The 23,620-nt window shown below is 46.5% G+C and overlaps 6 protein-coding genes across 6 annotated transcripts; 2 read left to right on the top strand and 4 right to left on the bottom strand.

Moving 5' to 3' along the window:
• Positions 1-166: 166 nt before the first annotated feature.
• On the bottom strand, positions 167-1,192 carry LHYA1_G007929 (uncharacterized protein; the record flags this gene model as incomplete). The annotated part of the gene is made up of 1 exon (XM_031152852.1): positions 167-1,192. The coding sequence occupies one exon, from the start codon at positions 1,190-1,192 to the stop codon at positions 167-169; it is 1,026 nt and encodes a 341-aa protein (XP_031003106.1).
• A 1,067-nt stretch (positions 1,193-2,259) lies between these two features.
• YUC4 (putative indole-3-pyruvate monooxygenase) lies at positions 2,260-4,256 on the bottom strand (the record flags this gene model as incomplete). The annotated part of the gene is made up of 3 exons (XM_031152851.1): positions 2,260-3,141; positions 3,187-3,551; positions 3,602-4,256. The coding sequence occupies 3 exons, from the start codon at positions 4,254-4,256 to the stop codon at positions 2,260-2,262; spliced, it is 1,902 nt and encodes a 633-aa protein (XP_031003105.1).
• Positions 4,257-4,856: 600 nt separating this feature from the next.
• On the bottom strand, positions 4,857-5,571 carry LHYA1_G007927 (uncharacterized protein; the record flags this gene model as incomplete). Its single annotated transcript, XM_031152850.1, has 3 exons — positions 4,857-5,042; positions 5,091-5,352; positions 5,402-5,571. 3 exons carry the CDS (start codon positions 5,569-5,571, stop codon positions 4,857-4,859), a joined length of 618 nt encoding a protein of 205 aa, XP_031003100.1.
• A 1,500-nt stretch (positions 5,572-7,071) lies between these two features.
• Positions 7,072-9,840, top strand: HST3 (NAD-dependent histone deacetylase HST3; the record flags this gene model as incomplete). Its single annotated transcript, XM_031152849.1, has 2 exons — positions 7,072-7,197; positions 7,249-9,840. The coding sequence occupies 2 exons, from the start codon at positions 7,072-7,074 to the stop codon at positions 9,838-9,840; spliced, it is 2,718 nt and encodes a 905-aa protein (XP_031003099.1).
• Positions 9,841-14,255: 4,415 nt separating this feature from the next.
• On the bottom strand, positions 14,256-15,847 carry aclI_0 (putative aminotransferase; the record flags this gene model as incomplete). The annotated part of the gene is made up of 4 exons (XM_031152848.1): positions 14,256-14,717; positions 14,788-15,203; positions 15,253-15,457; positions 15,635-15,847. 4 exons carry the CDS (start codon positions 15,845-15,847, stop codon positions 14,256-14,258), a joined length of 1,296 nt encoding a protein of 431 aa, XP_031003102.1.
• A 3,436-nt stretch (positions 15,848-19,283) lies between these two features.
• On the top strand, positions 19,284-21,428 carry FUS6_1 (Efflux pump; the record flags this gene model as incomplete). The annotated part of the gene is made up of 8 exons (XM_031152847.1): positions 19,284-19,489; positions 19,555-19,688; positions 19,756-19,879; positions 19,943-20,149; positions 20,256-20,505; positions 20,554-20,621; positions 20,674-21,041; positions 21,115-21,428. The coding sequence occupies 8 exons, from the start codon at positions 19,284-19,286 to the stop codon at positions 21,426-21,428; spliced, it is 1,671 nt and encodes a 556-aa protein (XP_031003101.1).
• Between the last annotated feature and the right edge of the window lie 2,192 nt (positions 21,429-23,620).

The raw sequence follows: 23,620 nt of genomic DNA, 5'->3' as shown, positions 1-23,620 counted from the left end.
GGCTAGTATCGTGGTACCTAGTATGCCTCGTGCGTTGAGCCCCAAGATGTGAGGATGTCCTTCCATCAGTGGATGTGAGGTCGTCTGTTGCGTCTCATTCTTCAGCGAACGCGGAGATATTGTGCTTCGTTCCTTGGTAAAACTCAACTCCCTTCATTGCCCATGATCATCTTCCTTTCTTTGCAGTAGCGATGAGCCCATGGATCAATCTCTTCGTAGCTCTCCTCTGAGGACTTTCGCCGTCATCTGCAACATGTGGTAGACCGAATTTAGCTTTGCCGGCACTATTTAGCAGAAACGCTTGACAGTGTACTCCCACGATATTGACCATATCGTGGCTTAGGTCCAAAGCCAAATGTGCTTTGACATATGCTGTGAGGGCCGCCATAAATGGTGTCTCTGGCCCATCTACCAGTCGTTTCCCCCGGGAGACCATACGAGGTACGTCTTCGCTGGCAATATGGATTTGAATGGTCTTGAGAGTAGTCGATCCACCTGGGATGTCAAATCCAACCTCTACAGAAATGGATCCAATTATCGTCCTCAAAATCCGACTGCTTTCCAGAGTATCCAATGGCTCTCCGTCCTCCCCAACACATATATACGCAAGGTATTGGTCGAGTGCAGTCGTGAGGAAGAGGCTTGGGAGTCGAAAAGTCGAGGCTCGAGCATCGAATGTGTCGGCCAGGAATTGCGTGAATGGATCTCGCAATGTCGCCGGCATTTTCATTAAAAGCAGGGGGAAGCTTTGGAAGCCATATCCGTCCAGACCAACTCCAATGGCGGATTCATCCTGGTCGCCTTGCATGTCACGTAGTAAAATAGCTGTATAGTCCCCCTTTTCGTATGTAATTGTAACCTGCATGCCTCTCGAAGCAGCAAGGCTCGTTGTCGTGTCTTCATTGCCCGTCATTTGTGTCTCGTCTGCCCCAGTCCATACGTCTTCGTCCGGCAGAAGTTTCCATGTCACAGTCTGCAGAGCTCCAACGCGTGCTATTGAAGTGTCCTCAGACAGCCCGACGCGTACACCACGCAGTACATCGCCGGCGAGGATGTCTCGGAACTGCTGCGCGTATATTTGTAGAGTGGCGTTCTCGAGGGGAGTGTCGCTGCCAATATAGAGGGGCGAAATACGCTGGAGGGTAAGAGTTGCATCGTAGAGGGGATATTGTTGCGGGGTTTCTGGTGCCATCTTGGGGTATCCGAGGTAAATGTGCCTTCAACGGATTATGAATGATCGAACATAGATGCGATTTCAGTCGTCTTGGATGTTTTGGGTGGAGCGCATGAGGATATTCAGACGCGTCCGGGGCTAGGAAAGTGGGGACGCGTTGCCATTCCTAGGACAGATAGGCGCGAGAAGGACTCAAAGAGAACGAGTGTTACAGATACAAGTAGAGTATCCAGAGAGAATTGGCATGCGCATTGTCGATGCCGACGTCTGGACTCGAGGTTGCTGGTGGTGGGTGGTGTGGTGCCGGTGAGGATTGTACTGTACATGCATGTACTTGAGTATGGTCTAGATTTTGTCGATCTCCGACGTTCTTCTTTCTTCATCACAACACAGCATGGATTATTCACGGTAAACCCATCGACTGCACCGTATATCTGACCTAGAAGATATCTTTACTTTGGTAATAATCGTTTGGGGTCCAAAGCAATGTAAACACGCTTATTTCTGTGGCCATGTCCTCTTGCTGTATATGTTCAAATCTTACATCTACCCATTATGCTGCAAGAAGGCACTGAATTATCAAGTGTTTGAAATTGTGGATATAAAAGTTCTACTAGAAAGGGCTAGACCGTCAAGTACTTTTATTTCTCTACTCACTGTCGTTCGCTCTAATCACTGTCGTTCATTTAGCTTTTACTCACTTTAACCATTTGTTTATTCATATTACAATATTTTCATCTTGAAGTCCTCCTTCATTTCTAGCCTCACTTTGGGGCTTTCCACATTGGATTTCAACAAGTCAATATTGTTTGCGAAAATCGTATCCACAAGAAGCCTGCCCAAACATGACTTGACTTCAAGCGACGACAAAGTCAAAGATAGCGTGGCTAAGGAGTACCACGAGGATAGTAATACTGATTATATTGGATCATCAAGCTCCCGACGTACGGCAGTGATATCTAATATAAAGCCTTTCCACAGCTGGATCCCTTAATTGAGTTCTCTTATCACATTCGTTCCCCTTTGTAAATTACCTTTGAGCTATGCTATGCAAATAACGCCAACGTTTGCTAACCACCCAAACCTCACAAATCACCATACTTGTAAATTCCCTCCACCAGCCCCTTGATCTGCAGAGCAAGTGGTCTCGAGTAAAATCGGCAAAGAGCCAGATTACCTGCCATAAACCAGAACCCAGGATGTCCACTCTTCCTCCAAAGCGCCCTACTCTCGCCCTCTTCATCAAAGCCCCAAACATCCTTGACGCGATCCGCAACCGCACTGCCAAAGATCTTTCGGCATTGAGTACGCATGTTCAGGTAACCCGTTGCCAAAACGATTTCATCCGCCTCAAGGATCTCGCCATCTGCAAATTTGATACCGTTAGGAAGAATCTCGGCGATTTCTTGGCCTTGTTTGACTTTAATCTTGCCGTCGATGATGAGCTGCGAGCAGCCGACATCAATGTAATACCCGCCGCCCTTTTGCAGATACTTGATCCAAAGGCCAGCTCCGCCAGGACCTCTATCAAGGTTGAAGCCTGCCTTCTCCAGTCCTTGAAGCAATTCTCTGTCTGTTTCCTCTTGCTGTATTTTCGTCTCATCAATACCTGTTTTCTTGACGACAGGGTTGGGAACTCCGAAGTTCATGATATCCGAATCCTCCGTTGGTGGGCTGCCTTCACAGTACAATGGAACTAACCCTGCTACATTCGTCTCTGCTGAGATGACAAATGTTGAAGATCGCTGGACCATTGTGACTGCATATCCATTCTCGTGATAATTTTGAGCAATATCATGGCCCGAGTTGCAGCAGCCGACAATTATGGCACGCTTGTTCTCGCCATGTGATGGTTTGGCAGCGGTGTATTTAGATGAGTGAACGATACGGTCACCCTTGAAGGTTGAGAGTCCTTTGATATCAGGGATGTTTGCTTCCCCACTAGCACCCGTGGCTTGGATAATGTGCTATCCGTGTTAGTTGAAGACTTGTTCGCATGCCTTTGTGCTTACCTGTGGATGAAGAGTTCGAGTTGTTGTCTTTCCATTCTCTGTTCGCTCCACTTCGACGGTCCAAGAAGCAGTGGAATCATCCCACGATGACTCCTTGATACTCGTCTGTGTCCAGGCATTCAATTCCAGCAGCTTAACGTAAGATTCGAACCAGTCTCCCAACTTGTCCTTTGGTGTAAAGATTGGCCAAGTATCCGGAAATGGAAGGTAGGGTAGATGGTCAAACCAAATTGGATCGTGCAGGACCAACTGATGATATCGAGTTCTCCAATTGTCACCAATCTGTAGCTCACGGTCGATAATCAATGACTTGACACCGAGCATCTTCAGTCTCGCCGCGATTGTTAACCCCGCTTGACCAGCGCCTAGCAGAGATTAGTAAGTATCATTCAAGGACTGATCAAGTCAGAAATACCGAGAATCAGAACAGTTGGTTCATCGCCCTCGCTGAAAGCGCCCTCATCGACCCGCCGATCGAGCCAGTTTTTCTGAGATGTATGCTCTCCGTGCTCGACCCCTACTGGTCTTCTCTTCCCAACCGACTCCTCGTGACCTTTGAGTCCCTTCAAGAAAGTGAACAGCGTGAACGCTTTCCAAGTTCCCTTTTGCGGTACCAGCTTTACAATACCTGCTCCGCTTCCGACATCGGTTACGACGGTGAGGAATGCCTGCACTTCGACTACTTTGCCTTCATCATTGAGTTTTGCAGTAGGTGAGCGAAGAGCCGAACTCGTGTCCAGATCTAGCCACTTGATACGAGAGCCATTCTTGGATTCCTTGAGGATGGAGGCAATCTTCTCTGGTCCGTGAAGGGTATGGAAGTCCCATGACAAGCAGAGCTGGTCTCGCCAATAGGATTCTGTGAGGAAGAGATTTGATATTTCACCGAAATTCGATGTATTCAGGGTCTTGTTGATTGACGAGATCCATTTAGAAGCTACAGTGTGGGCATCGATTGAATCTGCTGGTGAGATCTCAGGGACTTGGGCGATAGCTAGAGGGAGAGAACCAGGTTCGCAGCGCTCGGAAGATGGCAGCTCAACTTGGGTTTGGGGTGTAATGTCTCCCATGGTGGATTGCGGAGGGTGTACGGGCAAGTGAAGTTGAAGACGTGATTGAGGTTGGAGAATTGAAGTGAAGCGAATGGTGATACTTGGGAACAAAAGAAGGCTTTTGTAAGACAGAAGCACAATACACAAGGTACGCCCGCACCGGATCACTGTTACCCTCTTATTCAACTAAAAGAAGGTTTATCGAGTGTAGCCGCATTATGACGGGTCTGCCCCTCATTGGCATCTGGAGACGCCATGTGGGGTTGTACGGGGGAAGCAGAAATGGGGGTGGAGGTAAGAGTAGCGCCTCGGCTTACCTTCCTGCGCGAATGATTTCTCCAGACCCCCCTTTTACAATCCACGGACTCGGTTTGATATTGGATCTTCTACTGGACTTGAAGTTTTGGTAGTCTATGGTTGCTGAAGTGCTGAAGAAGAAGTCATCTGAATTAACATTATCCGTCTAGACAATTCCGTGCCCTACCCATCAAACAATCCTACCAACGCCTCATCATTCCCGTAGGCCTACATTCTCAGCACCAAGCAATCATCATTCTCTTGCCAAACATGGTCCAAGGAAACAACCCCAAAAGAGCACGCAGATCCAGACTACGGATTTTATCTTCTTGGAAACCACATTTGGTTCAGCTCCTCGTCGATCATCCAATTCTGGAGGTCATTCGGCCACTGTTGATGCATCCTGAAATTGGGGTTTCGGACACTCGTTAGAGGAAGCCCTTGCCGATAATTTTCACCAATGCGATGAGCTTCTTGCCAGAATTCATCAAGCTCCTGTCGAAATCTCTGCAAGGGCATCAATTAATAAACATAGTCGGGAATCGGGAAACGAACCTTGGGTCCATCTTGATGCCAATCGTCACCCATCTTCAACGGATCAACAAGGTGCCCTTTGCCCAGTCTCCTAGCCATTCTTCTCCACTCTGAAGCCGTGAAATGGGGATATATACCCTGCGCAGAATAGTCGCCTTCCCAGTCATGTGGAATGGTCCATGTCTTGTATCTTCTCGAATGCGGGTCATATCGTTTGACACCTCGCGAGACGTAGGGGCCAGCTTCTTCCAAGTAATGGTAGTTCCTTTGGTGATAAGAGTCCCTGCAAGCATCAGACGTGTATCCCTATAGCAGAACAGCAGTTAAAATACCAGTTCGACCAGCAATCCGGTGAGATAGGAGTTGAACTGCCTTTTCGTTGAAGGAAGATATCAGGCCCTCTGTTCGTCAGGACATTGTTCATGCGACCAAAAAAACCACGATGGCCACTGCGACCTTTAGGGCCATCTTTCGGCCAGACAAACTGGAGCTTTTGGGGCATCTTCTCGGTTTAATGGACTTGCACTTCAAACCTAAGACTTGAACCTGGAGAAATAGAAGGTGGGGCTAAAAATGTTTCTATTCTTGCAGAGTCATCCTAAGGTTTACTTATACACCATGATCATGACTCGGAAACAGCAATTTGCAACAAAGTTTGGAGTTTGATGGTATTTCCAATGCCAACTGCTTGTTAATGAGCTGTCGTTGACTCCGCGGGGTACCAAACAGCAAACGATATGGGAATTGGAGGGACAGATAGATTGATTACAAACCTAGGTACACATCATCAGCAATTTTAATGGAATCTGCCTATGCATTTGAGAAGCAAGGTCCTGGGCCCAGAGCAACTATCAAAGGGGAACGTTAAGAGATGAAATAGCATATATTTTATTTACTCAGCATGACTTTAGAGCACTTGATATAAACTTTGCGGAATAGCTACAGTTATAATGCCGTAGCTAAAGCATCAAAGAAGGTGATTTTGGAGCGCTCGTTAAGCATGGAAAAGAAGTTCTATCAGTTCCAGACTGTTAGGTTGGTGGCGTAGAATCGAGCAACTACCTATTTAATGCCATGCATCTTGGCCTACACGGAATATAATATTGTGCGCGGTCTGTCAAACTGAAGGTACTACCTCCGACTGAGTGAGTGACTGAGAGGGTGAAAACATTACAGAGTAGGAGAGATGGAGGCGAGGCATTGAAGTGGAAGTGGCTCGTGGGTCGGCGGTGGATGTTTTTAAGGGCGGGGGAAGCAGCTTGCAGGGTTTGCACAGGCTGAATCAGATTCCTGGACGTCAAGTAAACAGCCCCGTGAGCTGGACGCGACATTTCAACCTCACCACCAACCTCCAACAACGCGCTCCCCCAGCCAACACCTTTCTACGCCCCTTTCGTCGCGCCTTTATCCCATTTTTGGTATCTCTCATTACAGGAGTCATATTGCAATTCATAAGGAACCTCTTGTCGCGCCAGAATACCGAGAAATCACGTCGCACCTCATCGATATCTTATCGGCACCACGAATCCTCCACCACCCCCCCCAATCGAAGTCAACCTCCGCAGAGGCACGCGAACCTCCCCGAAGGGTCCAATTGGAGTCTTGGTGCCTGGGGTACAACCTGCAACCCTGCGAGACGTTCATCGGAGTCGAGTCGGGAGTATTCGAAAGTCGCAAGACAGGCGCGTAAGTGGCAGTGAAGTTGGTGTAAATACTTCACCGGAACTGGGACGGGGACTGGGACTGGCAATATACGCGCAGAGGAACGCAACTCACCACAATCGAATTTGAGGCAAACGATGCGTTGAGAGGCTATCTGCTAGGACTTTAACACGTCGTGTTGGCAGACTGCAGACTGCTCTCCCAGCCCAAAGGGGACCATATCTCAACTGGACGGGTTTTGACAAGGCTTGACGGACGGCAGGGACCGTTTATAAGAAGTTTGTTTGGGAGGTTTGAAAACTAAAAACCCGTTATACGGCGTTCTGTACAATTGAGCATCATGCCGACTATCAATGTTGGTCCCGACTCCAGACAGGAACTACAATTGATTGCGGACGCGTTGGGAAAGTCGAGGAAAGTGGTGGTTGTTACGGGAGCTGGAATAAGTACAAACTGTGGGATACCTGTAAGTAAATCGCAAGCCACTTCAATGTTGACTTTACTGACAGTTTGATAGGATTTCCGCTCTGAAGATGGACTTTACTCTCTGATCCAAGCTCAATACGACGCAGCTTTGCAAAACCCCCCATGGGAAAATACGAATACCTTCGATATTGACGACAGGCCTAGAAAACGAGCAAAGCCGTCGTACTTCTACGAGGTTGTGGCACCGGATGGCAAAGTAGTCGATGTGATTGATACAGCTTCTTCGCAGCAGGAGCCTGCAAAACTATCAGAGCCAGAATTAAGATCCTCTCGTAGATCTCAGTCTGTTGCTACCCCCCGATCTACCACCCCCGTACGCAGCCTTGCAGACTCGAGTCCTCTGTCCGATCCGCCTTCATCGCAATCCGAGTTATATCCTGACAACACGTCCGAGGAGGCATTAGAGCTGCCAGACGTTGCGTCTACACAGACCCATGCCTCAGCTATGGAATCAACCGCAGATGGGGTCCACATCCAAACCTCGTCCACAATAGAAATCAAGCCGCCTTCACGGAGAACCTCACGCCGATCTAGCGCGCATGCCGATTTCACATCAATTGAAAGCTCTTTCACGACCACAAGCTCTGTCACTGTGTCCGAACCGTCTTCAAGCGCAAGTACTTCCCGCAAACAATCCATTTCAACCATCACTTTTGCATCTAGTACGGCAGCTTCGATTACGTCCACCAGCTCAGCTGGGATTCACCACGTCCAAGACCGACAACCTTTAAAACGACATGAAACAAGTTCCTTGACGAAGTCTGAAGACGATGAACCATCAGCTACACAGTCCTCTCAATCTTCCCGGACCCTCCCAAATCTCAAGGGGCGTGATCTTTTCGATTCTATCATATGGAACGACCCCTTTACCACCTCGATCTTTTACATGTTCATTTCCTCTTTACGAAAAAAGATTCGCCATGAGGTCACTGCGACGACCGAGACACATAATTTCATCAAGGTTTTACGGGATAGCGGACGGTTGGTGCGTAATTACACGCAAAACATTGATTTGCTCGAAGAACGCTTGGGATTATGTACGGACCTCGGCCGTGGGGCGGGTAACAGAGCGCGATTCCATCACAAAACCCAACAGGAGGCACGACCTCTCGACATCGGAGGAGACAGTCCTCACAACGGAGGAGTCGAGGTTGTTCTGCTCCACGGAAGCCTGGGCCAGCTACGGTGCGGGATTTGCGCAAAATTATCAAGCTGGGATGACCCAGACCGAGAGGCTGCTACATTGTCCGGCCACGCCCCAGATTGCCCGCAATGCGAAGACCACAGTAATAAACGAACTGGGCGAGGAAGAAGAAGTCTTGCTGTGGGACGGCTGAGGCCTGATATCGTCTTGTACGGAGAGGAGCACCCCAGTGCTGATTTAGTTGGGCCATTGATTACGCATGATTTGAGTCTTGGCCCTGATGTTCTGCTGATAATGGGAACCAGTTTGAAGGTTCATGGATTAAAGGTCATGATCAAGGAGTTCGCAAAAGCCATTCACACCCGAGGTGGGAAGGTGGTGTTTATCAACCGCACTAAGCCGTCGGAGAGTCTCTGGGGTGATGTTATAGATTACTGGGTCGAATGGGATTGTGATGCTTGGGTTTTGGACTTGAAAGAGAAACGCGAAGATATATGGTTACCACAGGGTACAAGGATTGAGGAGAAGAGAAGAGAGTCGTCCGATGATGTCAAGCCTCTGTCGAGGAATCGATCACGACCTCAAGCCACACGGGACGACAAGATGAATGGTGTGTTTGTTACCTTTAAGATCCTGGACACCCTCGGTAGGTTTCCAGATTTCAAAGGCCAACTTGGCTCACGCTTTGCATATTGGGACCGGCCCGCGCCCAGAGTGTCAACATCAATAAAAGCCGAACCTGCCAAAAAGCCAGCTTCCAAGGTCCGCAAATCCCTTCCAGCTTCCTCCAAAGGCACCACTATAACAGCGAGCAAGAAGAGGAAATCATGCCCAATATTTCCACGAGTGCAGAAGCCCAACCGGGAAGAAACGCTCAAGAGCACAATGATGGCACAATGGACTGAAATCCGCCGCAGGTTCCCTGCCCTGCCCGAAATGCCTCGCGAGCCAATGAAGCCACTCTCCAATAATGTCAATTTCTCTGGCTACCATTGGTCGTTCCATGGCGCTTCGAACCAATTCCCAAACCTCGGCGGTGGAAAGAACGACTGGCTGTCTGGCCCTATGCTGGTTTCACATCCCCCCTCTGGAGCGACGTTGCCACTGCATCATAGTCCCAAGAGAGATGTTCCTGCTCCGCCTCGCCAACCAGCGCCCAAGTCTGCGCTTTCCAGACCCACGAACCACGCCTACCAAACGCGATCTTCCCGTGGCGTCTCTAATGCAGATACGATTGTAGTAGACGACAGTGAGGCTCGAGGGCAGACGTCCTGGTCCAACGAAGACAATACTATTGTCGTAGCAACAGAAGAAGTATACGACTCGAAGATTAACCTACCTACACCTCCTGACAGCGGACCGCTTACGCCGAGCTCGCAGCGGATCAAGAGGATGGGGAGTATTGGAGCTATCATGTCAAGTTCCGGCTCTTCAGAGGGGGATGATGTATTTTACGATGCTTCAGAGATCTTGGCTTGATGAGTTGGGATATAAACATACTACTGGCTGGGGAGAGTTATGAGGCGTTAGATACCAGGGTAAACGGCCAATGAATGCTATTTTTGATGAATGCAGGTGTCTTCCAATTTCCGCGCTTGAGTGACACCTGACCATCCGTCTACGCTTGTTCCCAGACTCTATACATATACCCGTTTATGTCCTTCTGGCATTGTGGCGCTGCGGCTTTCTTCATTTAAGCCTGCGCGCAGGTGGAAATACCTTCCGCGCCAAATCCGAACCTGGGAGTTTATGTCTCTAGCGTAGAAGTTGGTGGCTTTTGCTATAATCGTTAATTGGAAATTGTACTTCAAATAGTTGAACGATAGAACGCCAGCTCGTTTTAGCATAGCCGCAGTTGCTTCCTAATGCTTGCTAGATGTTCCTTCCTTCTGGCCAAACTTTGCGTCTAGTAGGCGCGCATACCATTGTATTAAGCCTGGAAGAAGCTTCTGGATTTCGGGATCCGTGACAACTTTAAAAGGTACATTGTTCGAAATTTGGCTCCAGTCGACTGGTTGGGGCTCGAAGACCGTCTTCAGGAATCCGTTAATGTTCACCTGTCATTGCAGTTTTCCATTCTCAAGGGGGTTCGTCGCGGTTTAACTACCTTTATGTGGTGTTTTCGGATGAACGCTGTTCTCTTCGTCATGCTTCTTCTTGCTTTTGTCGTTCTGGATGTGTTTCGAGGATTGAGGCTGCTGAAGCGATGTAGGCACTTCGGATTTAGGAGTACAAGATTCTGATATCGTATTAGACTGAGAATCACGAGGAGGGAGCTGGATGATGTTTACTGGGCGTCGCAGCTTCAAATCTGCCGCATGTTTGTTATAGAGTATTGAAATCTCTCGTGCGGGACTCGGTTCCGACATGAAGCACTCCTGCAGGAACTCGTTGACCGTATCTGCGGAATCGTCTTCAGAAAATCCCTATCAGGACATTAAATACCTGCCAGAGATTGCGCATATATGGCTCTCGGTCTCCAAGGTTCTTTGTCTGTTCCACCTGTCGGCGATGCGTGCGATTCCTGCCAAGAGACCCTTTTCAAATCCCACTATTGACATAATTAAAGTATTCTCTTAGTATTATTGTCTTGGGCGCTCTGTGAATTCGTTCGCGACGTAGATGGAAGGTTTTCGTGTTTTTTTGAGATAGTATTCGGACACGGAGGGTTTGGATTGCTTATAGCGCGCAGATTGATTTTAAAGCTCTTGCTGATTGTGTTCCTGGTTGGAATCTGAAACCTCTAGTTGGTATTTTTGTTGACGATGAGATTCATAGAGGCTCTTTGCGTTGTGTGGGTCGTCAAGATCTTTTGTGAGTTCCTAGTCACGTGTCACCCCCCCTTTAGTTCCGTCTCATGGCAGTCTCGCTTAACCTGTCAACCATTGTGAATGCAAGTACTTCACCTCATTACATACTAGCCTTGCAATGCTTACCGTTACATACGTTCCGGAGATGCGTGCTTTTATTTTGTATGCTCTGCAATTCCTCTGAACTTCTCAGCGATATGTACCCTCGGTTCCTACCCTTTAGAGCAGTATATAACCGATCAATCTTCTACCACAAAACAGCAAAGTATCCTTGCCCCCACCAGTGCGGAGACCAATCCTCCGTTCTAAATTAGCTCTTCCGATGCCACTATTCACATATGCTGGATTTTTGCAACAGCGATTTCCTCACTGCTTTCATCCCCTAAAACCTCAGTCCAATCCCCATCCTGGTTCTCGTCTTTCTCTCCTTCAAGCTCCATCGCTCCCTTTGCCAAAAGCTCCGCCTGTGCCGTCTGCACAATCTTCAATTCCCGTGTAATGTGCCCCTCCAGCTGCGAATACTCCTCAAAGCTCCTAGCACTTAGCTTCTTCATCAACGCAGCCTTTGTTCCTTGCAATGCCGTTGTAATGCTCTCGCGCTGTTTTGACTGCTCGAGAATGGCGACTTGGGAGAAGAGGTTATCGGTTTGTTGGATGGCGCGCATCGTGCAATGCTTTGCTCCGGTTGGCAAGCTCCATCTTTGACCATTCGCCGGGTAATACATAGGTTGGAAATCGAGGCTCTTGCTTTGAAGGTGACGTACTGATGCAGGGGGGGTGGGAAGAGGATCTTGTGGGCGGTATTGGCGTTTAGGTGTTTTGTTTGGCGATTCTCTCGGAGATTTAATGGTAACCGACTTCACTTCTCCAGGCTTGACCATCCTTCCAGCATCTTTTGTAACTGCTTCCTTTGGAAGAAGGCTTTCGAGCGTCATGGCACCATCGGAAAGTTGGTCGCTTGCAAGGCCAAGTAGAACTGAGCCTTTCAGCTTTGGGAGCTTGAGGAATTCGTCGATGAGGCTTTGGTCCACTTCTGTGCGACTACCGCTGCTTGTTGAAGCTATTCTCTTCGCATCAGCTTGGGAGCAATCATCATTGTCGACAAAGAAGCTTATCTTGTTCTTTAGTCGTTGGGGAAATGTTCTAGCAGGCGCAAGCCGGGTGTCTGCGGTGGTGGCGGCGCGGCGCACAGAGCGAAGAGCTATCTTGGGCGTGTGTTCTTTTGGGCACTCATAAGACCCGAGATGACTTGGAAAATAGGCCATCTTATCTATACTTTGAGCGTTGTTGGCTTTGGTGTTGTAAGAAGATTCGAATGTTTTGCCAGTGCCAAAGGTCGAAGTTGATATCTGATATTCATATTTGAGATTCACCCAAGTTGACAAAATTGCAATTGCGAACTCGGACCTTGTGAAACCAACACACAGATTTTTCAAGTCGCGTTATCTTTGCCTCCAATTCACTGCCGAATTCAATGTGTTAGTTGTGCTTATAGTTGAGACTGTAAATGACAGAAAGATAGTAGTGTAATGCGATAAAGAGACCATGGCTAGGAACAAGCAACTTCTATAAAGGTAAAGGATAGCACAATATAATCACCTTTAATTGTTATTGCAAGTAGAATTCGTTTAGATGAGGTTACCAAATTATATTCATTGTTTATGTCGTAGTCTGCTATCCCGGCCACACTCTCTCATTTCCCGGCTTCCCCTATCCTCCATTAAACCCGTAGGAATAAGGAGCTGAGATTAAATTGATTTATGGGAGAGTAGCGGAAAGAATCATTGTTTGGCGGTGAGACTCCTTTGTGTACTAGGATCATCGGTCGATTGGATCCGATCGACTATGGCTAAAGAGGCGTCAAGTGCTTTGCGAAGTAGGCGATTTTCTGCGAGTATGTGTGTAGTGCGTTCTGCATCTGTCACATTGGCCGTGAAGTTTGACAAGCCGTATAGATCAGCTAGCTTCGTATGGAAAATCCTCATGTTCCATGTATAAAATCCCCGTATGGTTTGTAGTGTTTGCCCGTGTTGGGCTCGTAAAGCGCCTTGTAAAGCAGCTACCGTACGCTGGCCGTAGTAAGTCGCAGCTTCCTTCAATGTTGAATTACCAGCTCTGTTCAGGCCCGAGAGCTCTAGCTCTACGATTTGAAGGAGGGTCTCGATAAGCTCTCGCAAGTTGGATGTAAGTGGGGAGGTGGGGGGTAACATTCTTTGACTGGCTGGTGTAGACATTGCGTGTGTTGGGCATTTGGTGAGTGCCGCAATCTGGCTGTCTTATATATTTTTGGACTGACCTAAGTATTCACAATTGTAAAGTTTGATTAGCTGGAAACACCAATAAACCAGCAACTAGTCCTGTTCCGGGTTTGTGTAATTGGTTTTCTGTGAATCATCTTTCCTATCTAATTCCTTTCCCAATGTAAAACCTCCAGTGATGTCTAACTTGTTGGCTATTATACTAAGATCTGTTGGGTAAATTACTAGGACATGTGGAAAAGCCAGAAATGGCAAATTAAACTTCATAGGCGACCTAGTTTCAAATGGTTTCAACCGCTGAACATGATCATATTCACAATTACAGAGTGAAGAAGCCCTAAAAAGCAAGGCTGGACATAATTATGCAGTCAATGAAGCCTTCATAATAGAGATTTGTCGTTATCATTCAAGACTTCCATGTTTATATCCACATCGCTTGCAAATCTCAACGTCGCAATCACATATATCATTTACCGCAGATTACCATCATGAATAACACATGATATTATGCTTGATTACTGTACGACCTTTCTCCCAGACATGCATAGTCTTACTGCCAGTTTGAGTCTTTTACAACGACAAACAAACAGCTGAGTTCATCTCGTTTGCTTGGGTCCTCCGAGTCAAGTATGCGTAGCATAAACCACACGCTTGCTTGGTACAGGCCACGAATCTCATGCTACGTCTCGTCTATTGATAGGAAGCTGACCAATGTTTAACGGCAATGCTCAAGTGGGGCTAGAAGTGTCGCGAATCTCTAATATACAAACTCCCTTAGCAGCATAATAGAGATTTCGCTAGTAGATTTACATACAAAGCATATGACTTACTTCTCCTCACCAGTCTTGCCTAAACCCAAAGTTTCGCTAATTCTCTCCAGTCCCACCCGTAAATCCTTCTCCGGAATTGAGAAAGACATCCTAACCCAACCGATTTGACCATCTACACCACCGAAATTCTTCCCCGGAGCCACCATAACACCAGCATGCAACAATTGCTTGACGAAAGCCATTTCCTCGTCCCAGGTCTGAGCGTTCTTGGCCAATTTTGCAAACAGGTGGAAACCCGCATGAGTGGGCAGGTGATCGATGCCCCACTGGTCGAGAGCTTGGGTAAGAAGGGCGTAATTCTTCGCGAGCTGAGAGTTTAGATCTGCGAGAATGGACGGAAGAGAGGGGGAGGTTAAGATTGCAGTTGTGTAAATGCTACTGAAATTGGATGTTTGGAGGTAGTTGGCAAGCATGCTTCCGTCGAGGACAGGGCGGTTGCGGGGGGAAACGAGACATGCCTACCAAGCTTGTCAACTTTTGTGCATTTCTTTGTTTAGGGCAAGGAAGAAAGAGGATGCAATGACATACCATCCTGATACCAGCTGATCCAAAGTCTTTGCTCATGCTATAGATTACATGCACGCGGTTTGCATCTATAGGACTCTCCTCCCCATCATCCACAAGCGCAAGTGCTGACGTGAACTTTTCGTCGCCCTCTCCCCCAAATACAGACATTGCAAACACCTCATCCGAGATATAATGCAGGCCCTTTTCCTGACAGAAAGCCATCAATTCTCGCAGTGTCGACGGGGAATAGCAGCGTCCTATTGGGTTATGGGGGTTGGTTACCAACAACGCCTTGATACGTTTAGGGTCTGGGGCGCTGGCGTATGCAGTCTTCACTTCCGCTACAATATCTGAGGATAGAGCAGTCCGTAGAGGTAGACTTGCAGTGGGGATGATGTTCACGTCGGCGCGGAATTTACTGAAAGCGCCGTAGCCTCCTGTTTGATGTCAGCTTTGGAAGGGGGAATACAGAGACCCAATACGTACCCCAAAACGGTGACGGCAGCAGAATACTATCTCCCTCGTCACAGACGGCGTAGAGTAGGGAGTCAAGACAGGTGCTGGCTCCCGCAATTGTAGTCACATGCTCTGGCGTGATGTGAATACGGGAATGGAAGAACTGGTTGAAGAAGGATGAGAAGGCAGAGAGCAGCGGGAGACTACCCCCAATTCCATGAGAATAGCTGAGGTCCTATTGTTCATTAGTGAGTGGACAACAGAGTATTTGATACCCTTGATACGTCATTGCGGATGGGAAAAGCGAACATAAAAGGGAAACGATTAGCATTAAAGCCAAATGGTTCAAAATAGTATCAGGCGTCAAATATAATTAACATCAAGTCAAAGAAGAGAAGAACAACCTATTCACCTTTGCATCAAACTCCTCGGCCACAACCTTCTTCCAAATAGCACCTAATGGTTCGCGGATAAGCCAGTTCTCTCCCATAGCCATATCCACATCAACATTCGCAGCCACAGCGTTCAGTCCATCGATCGTTTTGAGTATAGGCAAGAAGTTGGTGACTTTAGGGCGAGAGCGCACCGATAAGCCGCTGGACTCGAGATTGGTTTGTTCGGGCATTTTCAGGTAATGGAGGTGTTTCGAGAAGGATAGTAACAAGGTTATTCAGGTGCAGTAATTGTCATGGTAGGTTGAAGTTGGCTTCTATTTTGATAGGTATAATAATACCTTAGGTAATAATACCAACTCTTGTGCCCTTGAGGCTTGGCTTGAATTGGACTAGTACTAATTACTGTGAAATCTAGTAAATCGCACTAGTACCCTACCCCCGTAATCAATTTGCACCCACACTCCCCGCCACAGCCGTGTTTCCCGTCCCCGCATCGGCTTTCTGCACCAGGGCACGGGCATGTCGTGTCGCCCGTTGGTATGTACTACCAAGACATGTCTACCAAGACAAGTCTACCAAGACATGGTAGTCAGTGTTACGCAGGCCTTCGTACTCCGTAAGGTACCTTTACGATAACCACGCGTGACCTATCACACGCCTCTGACCTCCTTCCTTATATGGTCAGTTACAGGCGTTAGCTTTCCATCTTTCATGCATGAATTGTTACATGTAGAGGAGAGGCATCCGGCTAAAGTGACCATTGCAGCATTCAGATGTACTCTCTGCCAATAATATATGACCGATCTATTTGTGCGACACTGTCACGCTGTCACATTTGCGAAGCCCTACTACCAGTATTCATTCATACGCATGGTATCTCTTGTATTCTTCAGCGGCTCGAGAGATTCGAGTCTGGGTTAATCAAGCACCTGGATGCCTACCTTTTACCCGGTGGAAACTGGCGCTTTGAGAAATACAAGTTACTGAATCTTCTAATTCACATATTTCCGCACGTAAAAAAGAACACCATATCTTTGTTTTACTCGGTCACCTGTCAGTTCTACGCTGGAGAATTCTGATTCAATATTAATTTGGAACGTGGGTGTTAACTCGATTACAGGGCTCTTCTCAGGGGCTATGCCACTTTAGCTACCTGCGATACGCCCACCCCCTGAGATCAATTTGACCCAGATTTTTACACCTCGTTTCGCGCGGTGGTCTGAAAAGCTTCCGGGGTATTAATTGTATCTCTTTGATCCCGAATAGCACCATTCTTGGACACAGTAGTTTGACTGCGGTTATCCAGCTCATGCCACTGCCCACCAACTTCCTCAACACGTGTGGACGATAGTGAGCCCTTTTGACGTTCACCGCTTGAGGAGTTTCCTCTACCAGTACTATGTAGAGAAAGAATAGAGCGTACGCTGCGGACGATGCTCTCGGGACCGCGGCGGTCAAAGAAGATCGGGCCAAGCATAGGCAGTGACGCCGCGATTATCGAGACGCAGACTTCGATTGTACCCCAGATAACGAATTTGGTAGCAAGAGCTTAAGAGTCAAACAACTTTCATTAGCATTGTGTTGAAAGGTTTTTAAGACGAAGAATCAGAAGACTGGGGATGGTCCGAGAGAATGAACCGAGATTTGGGGAAACTTACAACCATCAAGAATAACAGCAACATTGGGACCATATAGAATAAGCCATAAAATCCAGATTCGAACACCTTCAGCAATAACTGATCTAAGGCAAATCAACTGACCAAACACTGTCACAACCGAGAGGGACGACTTACAGTGCACCCAAGAGGAAAATGGATGACAATGCCACTTTCTTACGCGTAGTAAGTTGCAAATTTCTTATCATAAACAAAGGTAAAGATAACACAATGACATCCAAGACGAGATCAAGGCATGAATAAGCTATGTTGAAGTTGGCGTAGTTTAGAATGAAATTTTTGCCGCCTGTTTCACTCGATGTCCAATTGTCGGAGACCGGCCATTGCTCAAAGACTTGGGCCTAGAAGATACCGTCAGACTTATTTACCCGCTGTGTAAACCTTACGCGAAAAGCTCTTCCACTTGATTTGAAAAGGTATCGTTTAGGAAGGTAACCTACCAAGAGGGATCCGACGCCCCATGCGCTTACGACCGCAATTAAAATATTAGATATAAGAAAGAACCTCTTCGTGGTAAAAATTCGCTTATAGAAGAAGAGAACGGAGATTTTGATAACCGCAAGATCGAACATCAGAATAATCGGCTGGATGAAGAGAATCTAATAGGATAGATATCATTAGACAATCTCGTTGCAGCTTTTCCGCGGATCGATAGCATACCTTGCCATAAACTACCCAAGTTTCAACACTCATCGTAGGAATCGGCACACCCAGAGCATAAGTCCCAGCACTCCATGCGACCATGATATTATTTGCCAAAGCCGAAATCTACCACCAATCCATCATCAGCCTTTGCAACCACTAAAGTAAAATGCAGCATCTCACCAGCGCAATAAGTATAAACCAATCATCAGCTTTAATCGGAGCGTTCTTGATTCGCCTTGAAATCAAACGCAGGGCAACAGAAAATGTTGATAGTATGCTGAAGACGATACAGACAGCGAGGACAGCATTTTGCGAAGATGTATACATGATGGTATACTTGGCTCGATCGCTCGTACTTCACGCTCGCGGAGGATTGGCCGAGACGGAAATCAGAAAAATATGGAGTTGAGCAACACTTGCTAAGACAGAATCAACTAAGTCAGCAAGAGAAGAAAAGCAGATCATAGAGAGAAAGCTAGTAGGCTGCAATGTACGGAGTAGATAAGCGTATCTTAAATGATAGGGCACATTTCTAGAATCTTAAAATAGAAACATTTGTCAGTGTGATACTGAAAACAGCTTCGATTGGTAAGCTTGCGTTGAGACACAGAGGCCCCAGGGGGCTTGAATTTGTGTGTATCGCTGCAGGCTGACTTCGGGCCGTTTAGGGTATTTTTCCCAACGGGGTAACTGTGCTTTATCCGCTAGTAATTAAATCCAGCTTATAGGAATTGTTACTTTAGCAGCGCATCGCTTGTGTCCGGGCACAAAGTTTCTAAACTAGGGAAAGAATTCATTATCTGTATATTTTATTAGTATAAGCGATTATATATTTTGTAGATCGTAGAATTAATAGGGATTAGAGTAGTTAGATCATCGCTAAGCAGGGTACCGAAAGAAAGGGAGGGATGGGTAGAGACTTACTATTTATTTCCTGGTTGAAAGCGAGAGCCTATCAGGTTAATGGAATTGGTGTGCTTTTGATAACAGTTGTAGAATGATGACATGGTATCAGCCTAATTCCCTTGCTTTCTTTCGGTCTGTTGGTGCATCATGTCATGTCGTACAATGCACGATACCTTGTTATCACTAATCTGTAATTGTGGCCCCTACTGCCGGCATAACACGATCAACGGCTGATCGAGAGGCTTGCAGGAGGCGGTGGCATCCTGAGAAATGCCGATGCATCCCGGTACTTATTTTTGACTATTCGTTTTGGACCTTTTGTCTTATTCTCGAGGACTCGTGAGAGCCTTGGAGACATAGGGTCCAGCCTCAGATCTAATCCTTCCCGCCTGATTCCTTCTTCTCCTTGTTGTATTCGAAATACTTCCCAAATATAGCCATGAAGTTCCGTAACAGTGCTCAATGTAGCAATAGTCCCCCTTCTATGGATACAAAGAGTGAAGTCAGCACGGAGATCGTCAAGCCAAGCACAGTGTCAAGGACAGAAAAAGATCCCGATGTTGAGAACAGCAAAGTGGAAGAGGAAAGCCAAGAGAAAGAACTCACGTATTTGCACGGGTGGCGCTTGTACATATCAACAGTAGCGTTCGTCTCCATACCCAAGAGGCATGATCACTTTGCTAACTTCATAATTTATTGTGAACACATAGACTATGGATTATCATTTATCTTGTTAATATGGAAGCTTCTATCGTGAGCACCGCTTTAGTTGCCATGACCAGCGATCTCCACGGTTTTGACAAATCCAGCTGGATCGTTTCCGGCTACCAAATTTCATACACAGGTATGGGTAGCTCAAGATATGCTATTATTCTATGAGGGTTTTGGCACTGAAATCTCTCTTCCCTAAGGTTTTTTGGTCATCTGGGCCAAGATGAGCGACATCTTTGGCCGCAAATATTCCTTGATGACCGCAGTCTTCATTTTCGCGGGTTTCTCGGGCGCTTGCGGGGCAGCCCAAACCATGACACAGCTGTAAGTTTCATTCCATGTTTTCTCTTTGGCTTGTTTAAGGCCAATTTCTAATAAGTGGCTTAGAATTGTCGTCCGTGTCCTGCAAGGTATTGGCGCATCAGGTGCCTTTGCCGTCACAATGGCTATTGTTTACGAGATGGTCCCAAAAGCGAAATTGCCTCTCTATACTGGTATATGTTTTATTATTGTTGCTTTGGCGACGACCAGTGGGCCGTTGATGGGGGGTGCTATCGTGACAAGAGGTTCTTGGCGTTGGCTGTTCCTACTGAAGTAAGTTCTCTTCAAATAACACTGAAGCGTTGTGTGGGCCAACGTCGACTTAGTCTGTGATAAGGTCGCTCGGAACCAGAAAAAAGCAAATGTTAATCTAAAGTAGTGTTCCAGCAGCTGCTATCGTATTTGTAGTGCTACTTATTTGTATGCCAGCACAATTTGGAACCCCAAAGAATTCGGCACCCAGTCCTGTGCAGAAGGACACTATCTGGAGACTGCTTAAGAAAATCGATGTCATAGGAGCAGTTCTGTTACTCGGTGCTTCATTCTTACTTGTTACAGCATTGCTTGAAGCCTCCACGTCATTCACCTGGTCCTCAGCCGTTGTCATCGCTCTGCTTGTGCTGTCGGTTGTAAGTTGGGTATTGTTCGCCTTGTGGGAAAAACATCTGAGCAAGCAGGGGAAGGAACAAGAAGAAATGTTCCCCTGGCGGTTTGTGAAAAATCGAGCTTGGATGGCAATGCTATTGTACGACCTTTCCTGTTTTGACTTTTAACTTGCTGATATTGACCGTCCTTAGAGTATCTTTTCTTGTTGGAATACCCAACAGCGCGATATTGATATCGATCCCTCAACGTTACCAAGTCGTCGACTCCTCATCTCCTCTCCAAGCTGGTATTCGCCTGTTGCCCTATACTATCGCGAATCCTATTGGATTATTGGTCGGAAACACTATTGGCGGTGCAACAAAGATTGCGCCTATTTACCTCTTATTTGGTAGCTCTCTAATACAGCTGCTCGGTATCGCGCTGCTCGATATGATACCAGTTAAGGGAGGCATGCTAGCAAGTATGTATGTGTTTGAGATATTAATAGCTTTAGGAGTCGGGGTAACGGCTAGTGTGACAATGCTTGCGACCCCACATTGCGTTGAATCGAAAGATCTTGGTACGTGGTGACCAACTGAAAGTCTCGTGTTTTGTACCTATCTAGACTTCCTATTAACACTTTGTTCGCACAGCTGTCGGTACATCATCTATGGTTCAAGCACGGATGCTAGGCTCAGCTATCGGGCTTGCTATCGCGATGAGTGTTCTCAACTCTAATTTAAGCGCTTCGTTAGGTTCCGCTTTATTACCATCACAGATCACCTCATTGCTTCAAGATTTTGATTTACTGAATACATTCAATCCAAATTTACAGGAGAAAATTCGTAGCATTTTTGGAACAGGTTTTCGTCTCGAGAATCGGATCATAATTGCTATAGCCGGCGTGCAGGTTTTGGCTGTTGGCTTGATGTGGAAGAAGCAGCAAATTAGTTTGCATAGCAATTAGTAAATGATACACAGAGCCTGGGGCCTGGGTTTTAGTATTCTTAAGATTCCCTTGGGGAGATGAACTTTCTTCAGAGTATCCTTTCCTCCTTGTCTTAGTGTATTTATTATGGAAGACGGCAATGTAGGCCTAATCCGCCCATTTTATTTTATTCTCCCTGAAAATGACTGAAAGTCAACTTATATAATCATACACTAGAATCACTAAAGAACAATATCTGCACTATACTAATATAGTCTTAGACTCCCGTATCAAGTAAAATTTCATAGATAAATACAAAACTCCCTCGGGCCAGTTTCTCAAAACATCCTAGAGCCCCTAATATACGGCAGTAACTCTGTCGACCGTCACGCGAATTACTTGTGCAGCGGCAACGAGATCCTTCTCATCTGCTGAACCAGGAATAGGCGTGCGAGCTTCATGCATCAAGCTAATATTTGTCTGAGCAGAACAGAAGGCAGCAAGCTTAGGAGCAGAATGAATGTGATAGTCGTCGTGGACCCCCCAAATATTCGCCGTGGGAATAGAAATGAGTTTGTGCTCCTCAGCATGCTCGAGGAAACCCAGGTCACCTTTCGCGCAGGTTGCGAAATCCAAGGGTGCCATGCCAGCGAAGAAGATGGCACCTCTGAAAGGTGGTTGGTTATCGGTTCCTAGCTTCTGAAGCAAGTTTCCAATCAGACTGGAAGAGATGGAGACTGCCATGACGATATCAAAAGGCCCTTCTAGATCAATGAAATCTTCGAGATCGTTCATAGCCTTCTCGAGGCTCTTAGGCTCCGCTATGGTGAAATAGCCGAAGTAATCATCGGATTCCGGGTAGAATCCTTTGAGTTCTGTGCAATCTTGAGTTTTGCTATCAGATATTAGTTGGTAATGGACGTACCAGGAGCCATTGTTACGGGCACCGTGCCATTGACAAAAACCCATTCATAATCTTCATCTAGTTCATGTCGAAGGGCAGCTGGAAATTGAAGTCAGCTATCAAAATGGCCACCAGCGTACGTTTTGCGTTCTTACCGGTCTGGGCTTCTAATACCTAGAACACAATAGTTAATTACGTACTGAAACCACCGTACCAAAAAATAGGAAGAGAGATAATGGAATAATATGAAATTGGCGGACTTACTTTGCTGTTAGAGCCATGACCGTGAAGACATAAGACACGAATAGCCATAATCAAAACTAGGTTTTAATTTTGTTGACACAAGAAGATCTGATGACTGGTGAAGTGGAAAGTCAATAGGTGAAATTACTTTCCGGTCTTCTGCTAGAATATGGATTTTATTAGTGCGGGAGTAGTCTTCCCTTATCTATGTCACCCGCCTATCGATTTACTATTCACATATGCTTTTTGACCATAGGATCCAGCCGAGTTGGACGAGCTCTAGTGCTACAGGTGCTAGTGGGTGAGTCGTGCCAACATTCATACTGCACTGCCAACATAGAATAAGATCATTATGGATATTTGCAAGTTGTCGTACAATTTCCTTGCACAGGATCCCCCTCGAGACCATGCGCCGCTGATCATATTACTTAACCTATAAGAAGCCGCATGCATCTGAACCAAAGGGTCACATTGCATCCATACTTGTAGTACAGATTAATTAGGATAGGAGCTAAACTTCCCATTTGCTTCACCGTATAACAATTAATAAGCATTGGTCATATGTCACCATTGATAGCGTAACATAAGGATAAATTCTAATTTAATAACATGCAAGGAGCTGCGGAGCTAGATAGGTATGCGTTATGATATGTTAGATAAGTAAAGTATAAATTGCTACTACCGGGGTAATGCACTTAGGCTGTAGTAGATTAAAGTAGGAATTAGTACCGGCACTAGACCTCCTTTCAGAACTTTAACCTTAATTTAGAACACCTCCCAGCACGAATCGCCTTATACCGGTACTTGCTGCGGCAGATAAGACGATGCCAAAACCCGCACCACATTACCAGAACAGGGCAAAGATGAACGAGAAAGCTGCAGCCTTGGAGAATCACGGAGGTTTCTTCCAACAGGATCTTTTCTAAGCCCCTGAAGGATCTCAGTAGAGATCCACATCATTTTCCAAGCTTTATCAACTAAGACTCTTGTGAGGCAGAAGCATGTCGGTCTTGTACCACTAATATTCATACGAAAGATAGCTCTATCTAAGCTTTACTTGCTTCTGTAGCATGTAAACTAAGAG

The sequence above is a fragment of the Lachnellula hyalina genome, assembly GCF_007821495.1.
Source record: "Lachnellula hyalina strain CBS 185.66 chromosome Unknown contig00136, whole genome shotgun sequence".
NCBI classification, from domain to species: domain Eukaryota; kingdom Fungi; phylum Ascomycota; class Leotiomycetes; order Helotiales; family Lachnaceae; genus Lachnellula; species Lachnellula hyalina.
The sequence above is the reverse complement of the archived record's forward strand: the minus strand, read 5'-3'. Positions and strand labels throughout refer to the sequence as shown.